General features: G+C 38.2%; 1 protein-coding gene across 2 annotated transcripts in view; it reads left to right on the forward strand.

The window, feature by feature from the left end:
• The first annotated feature begins 8,333 nt into the window (after window positions 1–8,333).
• The window catches only part of CCDC198 (coiled-coil domain containing 198), a 39,375-nt gene continuing 34,547 nt past the window's right edge, over window positions 8,334–13,161 (forward strand). For both annotated transcript variants that reach the window (XM_037832632.1, XM_037832633.1), the window contains exons 1-2: window positions 8,334–8,724; window positions 11,315–11,397. In XM_037832632.1, coding sequence (XP_037688560.1) covers window positions 8,502–8,724; window positions 11,315–11,397 — 306 coding nt within the window. In that variant the 5' untranslated portion in view covers window positions 8,334–8,501. The remainder of the gene's footprint in view (window positions 8,725–11,314; window positions 11,398–13,161) is intronic.

The raw sequence follows: 13,161 nt of genomic DNA on the forward strand, positions 1-13,161 counted from the left end.
GGGCCAGGAAACAGTCTCTGTCCACATTTTCTCAGTCTCTTTGTCCCTCACTGATCTGGGTTTTGAAATGTCCTCCCCTGTCCCCCGGGTCTTCAAACAGTGAGGGTATTTTTCACTTCTGTGAGAGATTTTAAAATCTGTGTCCCTGGCAGGAGGGGTCCTGTCTGCTGATTCTGTGCCTCAGATATCAGGTTAGGGGGAAGGGAGAGGACTGACTGCTCTGGGACAGAAGATTTCTACCTGATATTTCTATTCTTTCTTCAATAAGGCATTTGCAGGGTCTTTCTGCAGTCTATATCTGAGTTTCAAACCATTCAGAATAGTCCTTTTTTTTTCATTGAATCTCTGGAGAGAGAAGTTTTCAGTAGCTGTTTACATAGCCATGTTGATGACACCACTCTAAAGATGTCTTTAAAAGGATTATTGTAACCAAAAGTTGATGTCCTCTTAGTGAGAGATAAAACACACAAAAATCTTTTAACAGAATTTGATTCCATTACCAATGCATTTGAAGAAAATCATGCACTGGCTGTCTTCAGAGTACTGTAGGTCTGTGATGATTTTGTTTTAGCATTTAACTCAATGATGCATTTGCAGCTTATGTTTAAAGGATAAAGATATAAATTTGAGACAACTGATTTCTTTAACAGTTTGCTCAAGAAGATTTCACTCACATTTCTTCCATTTATTTTGCCTTGGAACATCCAGATCAATGAGCACTGTCACCCTCAAACCCAATATATGGATAAATATAGAGGGAAATAATCACTGAGAAGAAAATTAAGGTTTAGGTCATACATCAACTATGCTTAGTTGACATCCAAACACATAATTCACATTGCTGTAAAGTCTCCAGTGATTGCTTATCCATTACAGATCAATTGCAGAAGTGGCCGTAACTTTATTAGAAGAATAGTTGAAGAATCCTCTAAACATTTAGGCTTTAAATCCCATTAACTGAATGGTTAGTACATAGTAATTAATCCATGTGTGAAATTAAATCCAACCATAAGTAATATTTGTATGCATGTGTAACCAAGAGTTAAGAATTAACAAAAAATTATGATTACTGAATCATTAGATAGAGGCTTTTCTTACTTCCTCATATATTGTAAAATGACCAAGGGGAAAGGCCTGAGGTTGGTGCACTGTGGCCCAGCTGCCCTGATCTTTGATAATGACTGTATAACTATATAACCTTTATCTTGTGATTGTAAAAATCTTCTGACTGGCCCCCATTTGTAACCCTTAATACTGTTTTTCAACTTTAGAGTCTTATTATCCCAAAAGACAGCCCCTAATGTTTAGTCATGAAGGAACTTGAGTCCACCCAGAACTAATTCATCCCAATTCCTGAACTATCTTGCTAGATGAAGCTGGATCTAATCAAAATGGTCCCACTTGACATGCACAGTAGCTTCAATCTTAACCTATAAGTGACCTATATCTAATTATAATACTAAAAACACACTCATCATCATAATAAAGTCACCATTTTCTTCCATATGTTCTGTGACTAAGATTGTAATCAATCTGCACATGGTCAATAATTAGATCACCTTTCATTACATAACCTAGAGCCATTGTGCCCATTATCCCAAAACCTGCCCATCTTTTGATGCTGTAAAACTATCAGAGTTACTGCAATTCGGAGAGTCAGATTTTTAGGTCAATAGGTCATGTGATCTCCTGCTTTGCGCTTAGCAATAAACTCTTTCTTTCTTTGAAACTTCAGTGTTACAACACAGGTCTTGAAGGGCTTGGGTTGGTGCTGCCCTAAAACCAAAGAGCATGCCAGGCACAGGTTCAGACATGGGTTTATTAGGACTTACAAACAGGTTATGGCCATCTGAGAAAAATGGAATTAGTGCTCCACAAGGGTGGGGAGTGCAAGGGGCAGTTTTTAAGGGTTTAGGACAAAGACATTCCATAGGGTATGAGAAAAGAGTTTCAGCAGAGTTGCATGACACAGGGGTCTGGAGGTTTGTTATCAACAGTGATCAGGGGAGGGGGGTTTCTATGCTTTACAAGATAAGTGGTTTACAATACCATCTGTACATACTTTCTTCCCTGAGGAGGTCTGATGACCTTTAACTTCTGTCAGTCACACAGGCTGCTACGTGCTGTGGGGCCTCATTCCCCATTAGGGAGGGGGAGCCCAGGCCCTGGGTCCTCACACCCAGTGTCTCAGGAATTGATCATTTGAGCACATCGGGCTCATGTGTTGTTTTAAATCCTATCAGACCTTTCCAAGAAACCATATGCTGAAGGATCAAAAAGCCATTTAACCGAACTGACACCAAGGAATATCACCTTGGCATTGGTCAGCTGCTTAAAATAAAACATCCAAATATAATACTCATTGCCCATTAAAAGAAGAATGTAATAGTCCGATATTAGGCTAAGTTTTAAAAACTTATTGCTCAAGTGAGAACCTAAGATGGCGGCTAGGTGAGACAGGGAAAAAAAACACCTCCATGAAAAATACTAGATAAAAACCAGAAAGTGACCCAGAATACCATTTCCAGTGATGCACCAGCCGGACAAGGTTTGCTAAATCCACAGAGGCCATGCACTTGGTGAAACTGGGAGTCTGCATTCTGAAATGAGTGAGTAAGCTGGCTGAAAGTCCCGCAGCCGTGCTGTGGTGTGAGGAAACTGCGGGTTGGCATTTTAAGACGGGCTAGTTCTTTAAAAAAAAAACAAAAAACAAAAAACCCAGGAGCGGCTGAAGATACGGCAGTGAGAACCGCGCAGTGAAGCACTGCAGGAGCGGGCTATAGCCAATGCCTCAGTGTCTGGCATGGAGGATAGCCCTCCCCACACCTGCTGCTGATGGTCCCGGGGCCAGAGGGACAGAGGGAAGAGCCAAAAGGAGAAAGAAACCGCACCCCTTGCAGCTGGCTTCCCGGCATGCTGGCAACACTCCTGCCTGGGGCCATACCCACAGCCCAGAGCTGCACCAGGAAACCCAGTCTGGCGGGGAGCATATCCCACAGCACCTTGCACACACCACAATATTGGCCGTGGACAGTGGCCTTGGGTGCAACCACAGCTAGTTGTCCTGGAGCTGGGAAGGTGGAGCTGTGAGAAGGGGTGGGGGGTGAGACATCCATTCAGCCATTTTTGCATCAGGCTGGGAGTGCCCCTGCACAGCCCGGTGGTCCGGGGCTTCCCTTGAGGGAAGGCATGCACTTGTGATGTAGCACAGCCTTCCCTCAGCACAGGTCCTGGAAGATCACAGCTATCAAGCAAAGCAAATGCCAAGAGGCCAAAAACAACAGAAAATCTTAAAGCATTTGCTAAAACCAGACGATATAGAGAACCCAATCCCAAACACCCAAATCAAATGATCGGAGGAGACATAGTACTTGGCACAATTAATCAAAGGACTACAGTCAAAGAATGAGAGCATGGCACAGGATATAAAGGACATGAAGAAGAACATGGCACAGGATATAAAGGACATAAAGAAGACCCTAGAGGAGCATAAAGAAGAAATTGCAAGAGTAAATAAAAAAATAGAAGATCTTATGGAAATTAAAGAAACTGTTGGCCAAATTAAAAAGACTGTGGATACTCATAATACAAGATTAGAGGAAGTTGAACAACAACTCAGCATCCTAGAAGACCACAGAACAGAAAATGAAAGAACAAAAGAAAGAATGGGGGAAAAATTGAAAAAATTGAAATAAATCTCAGGGATATGATAGATAAAATAAAACGTCCAAATGTAAGACTCATTGGTGTCCCAGAAGGGGAAGAGAAGGGTAAAGGTCTAGAAAGAGTATTCAAAGAAATTGTTGGGGAAAACTTCCCAAACCTTCTACACAATATAAATACACAAAGCATAAATGCTCAGTGAACTCCAAATAGAAGAAATCCAAATAAACCCACTCCAAGACTGATCAGACTGTCAAATACTGAAGAGAAGGAGCAAGCTCTGAAAGCAGCAAGAGAAAAGCAATTCACCACATACAAAGGAAACAACATAAGACTAAGTAGTGACTACTCAGTGGCCACCATGGAGGCGAGAAGGCAGTGGCATGACATATTTAAAATTGTGAGAGAGAAAAATTTCCAACCAAGAATACTTTATCCAGCAAAACTCTCCTTCAAATTTGAGGGAGAGCTTAAATTTTTCACAGACAAACAAATGCTGAGATTTTCCCAATAAAAGAACTGCCCTACTTCAGATACTAAAGGGAGTCTTACCGACAGAGAAACAAAGAAAGGAGAGGGAGATACAGAGAATTTTAACAGACATATATAATACCTTACATCTCACATCACCAGGACACACATTTTTTCTGGTGATCACAGATCTTTCTCCAGAATAGACCATATGCTGGGACATAAAACAAGCCTCAATAAATTAAAAAAAAAAAATTGAATATATTCAAAGCACATTCTCTGACCACAATGGAATACAAATAGAAGTCAATAATTTTTGATTTGTAACTCCACTATTTACTTCCTACAGGATATAAAATACATAAACTCTAATGACAAATCAGTGGTTTTGGACTCAATGGAGTCGGGGGAATGGAGGAGTATGGGAACATAGTTTATGGGTCCTATTGAAGTTAAGCTGGTATCAAAGAAAATCAAGATTGTTATGGATTTAAGAGGTTAAATTTAAGCCCCACAGTAAACACAAAGAAATTATCAGAGAATATGACCATAGAGATGAAAAGTAGAGTACGGGTTATGAGAAGTGGGGGAAGGGGCAATGGGGAGTTAAGAAATGAGTGTAGGGTTGCTGTTTGAGGTGAAGGGAAATTTCTAGTAATGGATGGTGGGAATGTGATAGCATTACAACATTCTAAATGTGATTAATCCCACTAATGGAATGCTAGAGAGGGGGTGGAATGGGAAGATTTAGGCTGTATATGTTTCCACAATTGAAAAAAAAAAAAAAAAAGTCTAAATAGATGACATTTAAATGCCAAGGATGATCCTGGATGGGATCTGAGGATGGAGGAGAGGAGGTTCAAACGGACACAGTTGGGACATAAGGAAAAAAAAAAGGAAATATAGAACGTAAGCTTTGTATCAATGTTGAATTTTTTGAACTTCTTAGCTGTGCTTAACGGGATTGCATAAAAGAATGTTATTGTTCATGGGAATTGTATACGTGAAATATAGTGTTTGTTCAAGGATGTGTGCAGCTTGCTCTCATATGTTCAGAAGACAGAGCAGTAGATGATGGATGATAGGGAGGGAGGGAGGGAGGGAAAGAAATGGTGGTGTGACAGCATGTTAGAGTTGATGGATTGGTGTATCAGGGGAGGGGGGTCAGGGTATGCTGTGTATGGGGTTTGTACTGTTTTTGCAACTGTTCCTGTAACTTTGAATTTATTTCAAAATAAAATTTAAAAAAAACCAACAAAAACAAAAACTTATTGCTCATGAATACACATAGCCATCCCACATTTGCTTTACCTTCTATGTGTCTGTAACTGCTTAGAGCACAGCACTACTACAGTCACAATTTTTTAGTTGATTCACACAGTAGATAGTGAGCTACTGGCAGAAAATAGATCTGCCTGTTTTCACCTGGGGACTTGGTCCTTATCTCCATCTTTGGCAGACATCTTACCAAAGCCCTGGAGCCACACCAAAAGTTAAGGCAAGAGGTATCAAATCACAATCCTATGGGAAAAGATAAGTAATATTTCTGCACTGGAATAAAAGCACTTCATGTCTTGCTGGCTCCAATTAGACATTGCAGTGTAAATCAGGCTATAAAATTTTGTAGTGATCCTCTAACCCTCTCTCTGGTAACAAATGCTTACTCAGAGCCCTGGATCTTGCCTCCAAATCTAAAACTTTCTCTTGTGGACAGGAAAATCTACATTTTTCATGAGTGTGTATTGAGTTTCCTTAAAATATAAATCCACGAAACAGGATTCCTTAATGTAACCCCTAAGGCCAGTAAGGAGTGAACCAAGAACAAAAGCTGAAGTTTCTAGCTATGAAAAGCAGCTTTGTAGCTTTTGCCTCCCCCTTTTTTCCTCCCTTTGGATCTGAAGGCTGACGAGGGGAGTAGGAGAGCCGCTAATAGGTGCTTGGTTCACTGGGTGTCCTTGAGGAAGTTGTTCCCTACACGAGGCAAGGAAAGTTTGGGCACATGGAGCTTATGCAAGGATATTCCTTGGGAACTCCACAGGAGTCCACAGCTGTTGAGCTGCTCCAAGTTGGGGCTTTGATCCCTCACAGGTGGAAACAGCACACAGCTGTAGGTTCCTGCTCCTCTCCAGCTCCTCCAGGGCCTCGCTGCCTTCTCTCTGAGCCCTCAGTCTTAAATTTTTCTGTGTGCAGTCTCTTCAGCTTCACAAAGTTTTAGAAAATCCCTTCTCTGCCCCATCTTAAGAGATTTATAAATTTATATTCTCGGTTCATAGTCACGAATTCTATTACAAATAACATGATATTTTATCATCTTTACACACACATTCATAAGCCCTCTTCAACTGGGGAGGGGCTGTTATAAAGCCTCTAGGATAGTTTGGGGAGTAATCAAAATTTTGGTGGTTGAGAGCTTTTTAATTTTTCCAACATTTGTGGTTAATAAATTATATCTTATATCTAGCTTGGTGGGTAAGATTAAGTTCTTGTCTCTTTTAATGAAATTGAAATTATTTTTCACCATTTCAGAAAAAATCCTTTCAGTACTTGAAGGCTTTTTAAATGATAGTCTTTAAGCATCTTTGTTTTCCTAGTTAAGTAGGCCCTGTTAATTTACCCTTTCCCAGTTTGTCTTTTCCATATTTAGGGGTTAACTCCTTTAGGCAGGAATATGTCTATTTTAACTCATCCTAACCAATGGCTAAAAAGGACCGTGCAGCAACACTTCCTCAGGAAGAGGTCATACTGGCTAATGTTTACTGCAAGTTTACTATATACCGGGTATTATTTTAAAAGCTGTAAGTGGAATCAAATCATTCATGCCTCATGAGGTGATTACAGATGGGAAACTGAGGCACAGAATGGTTAAGTGATCTAAGACACACAGCTTGGAAGTGGCTAGTGATAAAAAGAGAAACGAACCCAGCATACATCTTCATTTCTTTAATCATTGCCTCATCAATTAACCAACTTCTTCTACAAAGATTCATATTCTCCACAGAATTCCTCTAAGTTAAATAATAATAAAGTACAAAATGAGAGCTGAATCCTTCTCATTGGTCCATATTCATAAAGCCCACAGTTTTCAGTGCAATTTCCAATTCATCTGCTAGTCCACAGAATCTTCCCCTACCCTTAGAAATACTTAAACTGATTATATAAAAAATAAATCTGACTAAATATTATTTGAGTACTTCTATCTTTATAATTAAATAGTCTCCAGTTGCCAAAGGTAATTTTGTTTGCAGATACTATTAATATATAATTCTTTCTTCCAAGTCACTCTGCCACAAAGAAAATTGCGTATAAAATGCAAAAAGAGTGATTAGGAAAAAATTAAACTCAGATATCTTATTAGATGAACTCTATTAACTATCAAGATTTTCCAAACACCATATTATGCTCTTAGCAAATGGATTCTGCAAAACTGAAAAATAAATTTCTTAGAGCTTCTCTAAGGGAAATGTGAAAAACACGTAATCTATGATCATGAACAATTAGAACTTGAAAGTGAGTTCTAAGCATAAAGAATAAAATAAAAATCACCCATAATCCCACCAACCAAAAATACTCAATATATTAGCACATTTCCTTCCTGTCTTTTTCTGTTTTTTTTTTTTTTTAAACAAAATAAATGGGCTATTTTTTGGAAGCTCAAGAATTTATATAAACCGTTCATTCAAGAAGTTTGTCCCTCAACCCCAGGGGTGTAAAATCCTTCTATTGTCTTTCTGCCAGCCAGCAATGTACTTGGCCCTTTCAAAGACAAGGTTAGCAACAGAGAAATAGAATGATTGAATCTTTAATTACCTTGCTTCATTTTTCCATATTTGCAAGATACATTTTTAAATTAAAATAAGATTACAAAGCCCTTGGTAATTAGCAAGCATCTCCGTATTTCCAAGGTGATTTAGCCACTTTTGATTACTGATTCTTACAAATAGTGTTCTTACAAATATTCTTACAGTAGTTTTCAGTGCACACAATGAAAGGGTCAAATTTCAGACTTCTGTAAGCCGCAGCTCTACATGTCTGGTAATGGCCTTCCTGGTGTTAGAGATCTGTTTAATGATCAATAGTGGTTTCCATTTCCTACCACTGAGCCTTTCAGAAAGTAACATAACCAAGTCAATGTTTAACTGGATTCTTTGGGGTCTGGAACAGCCAAGTAGGAGTTGAAGGGAAGTATCCATGGGAACCAGCCTCCCAGGGAGTGGCCAGTGGGGTTAGTGCCTGGTGAAATAGAGCTAGAAAGAGATGAAGGAATGACTGTTTTGTAAATCCAGGAAAAACTTAGAGGAAAGCTTCTGAAAACAAGCTACGTGAGAGGTCCCAAACCACTTCCCTTGGAGTTCTCCTTTGAATGTGAAATGGGCCTGAGCCACTCTAAGGCTCACCCTAGGGTGACAAAAGTAGTGCCCTTGCAAAACAAAGAGGAAGAAACCTCCTCAGCCTGCGCCGTGGACTTTGCATTCCATCAGAATCTGGAAGAAAAGAGTTTATATTCCCTTGCGAGACTGCAGGACCAGAATAAAGCTTTGGAAGTGCAGCTGCCACCTCTACGAGAGACGTGGTATGGAAGATATTCTGCAGGTAAGCGTAAACCGCAGCATGAGATTCGTGTATCAGGGCCGAGAAGAGTTATTGGTAGATTCACTTGACTGTCTATCACCATAGTCTCAGAAAGTTTCAAATTATTGACATGTAGGGGAACATCTTTTAATAAGGACTGAATGTTTACCCATTGAAAGTATTGTTCTGGTTACATTAGAATGGGTGTGTAAACTTTGTCCAAAGGGCTTTTTCATTACTCCATATGAGAAGAAAAGACTCGTTTTGTTTCAGCTTAGTTTACAGTGTTTCAAAGTTTAGACACAGCTTTGCCAGAACATTAAAATTATATAGATATTGATGTGATAAATGATTGTAATCATGTGTTTCAGCTAGATTCTAAATTTAAATCATTCTCTCCAGTACAGTTTAATGCATTAGGCTTTGTTGTTTTGAAAGCAACACATTAGGAATGATTCTATTTTAATGTGAATTGAGAAACCATTCCAAACAGGACTGATTTATTGCAATACAGATGAGCGGAGGGTCACCCCCTTCCCAACTCCATCTCTTTCATGCTCATCTGAAGAGCACTAAGAATTTTTTTCCACTGTGATTGGAAGCTCTGAGACTGAAGGGGCTATAAATTACCTCTGGATATTTTATAAGGCATGTAATGTGTTTTAGGACAACCACTACGATAATTAAGCAGACATTTCAACTATATTCATTTTCTCTTTTGTTCACATTCTGAATCAATAACACAAATAAGTTCTCCTTATTAGAGGACTTGGCCAGAAAGCCTTATATTCTCTTTCAGTACCTAGAATCATTTTCATGGATACCTTCCAGAGAACTGATAACTTATCCAATTTCAAGATTTTGGTAGCCGAATGGTGAAAGATGGTTCTAGTGCTTTAGAGTCCCAACTAGAAAATGTGCTTATTTTTGAAATGGCAAAATCATATTCAAATACAAATATCAAAGGGATGGCAAGAATTCTGATCACTATTTTCAAGGGCTCATGTTCTAACCCCAATTCCACCAAATACCAAATCACATGACTTTGGGAAAGTTATTTAATCAATTTTATTCACCTAAAATTCAGGGGTAAAAATAACCTCCTGACACAGCCCTTGACATCTTAGGAGAACCAAATTAAATAATGGAGTGCTATCATTCAAAACACAGTACAAAAATGAGTAGCCAGGCTTCTGAAAAAAATTTGCCAAAAATATTTATATTTTTAAATCCAATGTTTTTTGTTTGTTTGTTTCTGTACTGAAGGCTGACATCTTTTTTTTTAAATGCAATTTTATTGAAATATATTCACATACCATACAATCATCCAAAGTGCACAACAGTTGTTCACATTTTCATCATATAGTTGTGCATTCAACACCACAGTCAATTTTTGAACATTTTCATCTCTCCAAAAAATGAAAATAAAAATAAAAGTAAAAGAGAACTCTCAAAGCATCCCATACCCCTCCTCCCCCCTCATTTACTTTTTTTTTTAATTGAAATATATTCACATACCATACAATCATTAAAAGTGTAAAACAGTTGTTCACAGCATCATCATATAGTTGTGCATTCATCACCACAGCTGGCATCTTTTGTCATCCAATGTCTTAAGGATAGAGACACATAGTTACCCAGGGGTTCTCCATTTACATTGCAAAGTGGGACTAAAAGATGTTCGGTGCAAAAATCTGGAAATCAGAATGCCTCCTGATTTTTAAAAAGAAAAGTCAAGAATTTTATTCATGTGGTATTGGTCATGTTAGCAGTCCTAAGGGCATAGGAGAATCAAGATAAAAAATAAAATTCATAATGAATCTGTTGAGCCTCAATGATTCCTAACAGAGGCTTAACTCTGTAGCCCTGGCTTGTTTCATCGGGAAAGAATATTGATCTGTTTTATTACAGTGGCAACTTGTGGGAATTCCTTTCCCTAGTTGAAGACGCTATTTAATCTGGAACATGCAAAGCCAAGCATTGCACACTCCTATCACACACTCATGCTCCATTTCATTATCACCTCTCTATCTAATGATATATCTATATCTGTGAGCAGCCACCTTCCGGATTTGGCCTAGCGCCGGACATATATCTATATCTATATCTATATCTATATCTATATCTATATCTATATCTATATCTATATCTATCTACTTACCTATCATCTATCTATTTCACCTGAAAAGAGAATTTATTTTCATATCTTAAAGCTGTATTTTTTTCTGATTTCCTATATTTATTTTGGGGAGATTTCATGGACATCTTATTGATAAAAGTAAATCGAAGTTTGTATTTTCCAGGCCAAATTCTATGTTGGACTAGCATTTGTAGTCAATACATTGTTAATTTTGCAGTTCTTCCTCTATATGTCAACCCAGGGAGAAAATGAGGGAGGCAGAAATTAAATCTTATGTCCTGGCTAATATTTTATCATTTGCATCCATATTGGGTCCCTGCATTATATTTTATCTCCACATTCAAACCATAGGTTAGACATATACCATACAACTGAAAAGATTCAAAATTGTGCTAACATTGTCAAATAACTAATGATCAGCCTAATTTAATAGCAAATTGTTTGTTCTTATTTCTCCCCCAATCCTTCAAGTGCCCAGGGCCATGTATTTTGACATTCCACGGGAAGAGGGAGAAACCAGTATTATTAAAAGGCATCCACCCAGAAGACCTCAAGTAAGATGAATTTAAAAGGCTTCATAAGGAATTTCTTGGATTTAATGGTAACATCCCTTTTTAATTATAATCATAAAAGAGGTATATTGATAATGACCAAGCTGTTAACGAATATGTTGTTAAAGAGAATGTTGTCAATGACAAAGATCGTACTTCTTTAGGATTTTACTTTTATAATTATTTCACTTTTAAGACCCACCACCAAAAGAGGCAAGTATAGTAGCAGGGAAGTAGGCATGGTGGGAATCCAGGGACCTGACAAGTTGGAGAAAGTCACTTCTAATAATGGGAAAGTCACTTCTAATAATGGGAAAGTCACTTCTAATAATAACGACAACTACTATTTAATAACCACCTATTGCAAGTTAGACACTATCCCAGGCAACATGATCTCCCCTCATACCCTCTTTGAGAAAGAAATATAATCACATTGTATACATGTGGTTCAGAGAGTTAAGTAACTTGCCCAAAATCAACCCAGTCCCCAAAGCCTGCGCTCTTAGTTGCCAGCGTTGGTGATCTCTATAGCCCTTCTATCCCTAACCTTTTATCACTCTAAATGTTAACTGGTGAGTGAAATTGGCGCAGTGGATTTCAAGGCAGCATTTAGCAGAAATTGCAAAGCATGTGCCTGCATGACCTTCCTACCAACCTTGCCTAAGTCTGCAACTCTTGCAACTAAAATCTCCGTCATATTGACTGGCCTTCTGATTCCATCATGACTGGCTTTCTTGCTTTCAGGGCAGAATGTGAATCTAATTAGGAGGAAAAAAGGTACCACAGAGTTTCAATATGAACAACAACAACTAAATGCATATATGGTATATTTACATATGGGGTATTTACTAACAACTACATGCCATCTAATATTTAACCTTAAATTGTGTGAGTTTTAACCATCACAAGTTCACTCCTTACTTTAGCAGCACTCGTCTTTTGCACTTAAATACCCAATAATGACTTTGGAGGCTAACAAGTCTTTTGGCACCAGTATTTGATGCAGAAATGGAAATAGATACGAGCTAGTTTTAACGAATATAAATTAACAGAGTTTTTGGTGGAGGCAAAAAGGACAGGGGGTCAGCCTTGTGACTGTCTAGAAAGCAACATTAGTATGAATTCAAGGCTATGGCAGTAAAAAAAGCTGTACATTGTTACCTAATGCTCCTGCATTGTCATCAATAAATCTTTCTCTCCGCCAAGGGGTGCTTGGAAAAGGTCTAGAGCATGAACCAGCATCAAGCACAGCTTGTGTCTATTGTGTTTACACATTGGTCCTGCATTTCCTCAGTTTCTTTTCTGGTGCAGAAAGCTCAAATGCTTCAAGTTCCACATAAAAACTGGACACCTGACCATCTTAGCCTTCCTTGTATAGTTTGTAGCTAAAAGAGGAAAAGAGTTGGTTATTATTTAGGCATTGCAACCCCATGCTCCACTTTCACTTTTTCTTAGGTTTTCCTGTTATTTTTTTCCTCACTATCCTATTAGTTCATTGGTGCTTTTACAAAGATATATATACATATATATATATAACATCCAGCTTTTATTGGTTGCCTCAATGAGAAGTTAGGGCTGAATTCCCTAGCTTGCCATTACTAGAAGCGTAAGTCGCTTCCTGCATTTAACAAATATCTTAACAATCTCATCAATAACTTTCAGTAATTATTAAAATACTGGTAGGTAATACATTCATAGAACTTACACATATCAGAAACTGTTCCAAGAGAGATATATATCTATGTATATTTACATATATAGATATTT

Source organism: Choloepus didactylus, chromosome 4 (assembly GCF_015220235.1).
Source record: "Choloepus didactylus isolate mChoDid1 chromosome 4, mChoDid1.pri, whole genome shotgun sequence".
In the NCBI taxonomy this organism is placed as follows: Eukaryota; Metazoa; Chordata; class Mammalia; order Pilosa; family Megalonychidae; genus Choloepus; species Choloepus didactylus.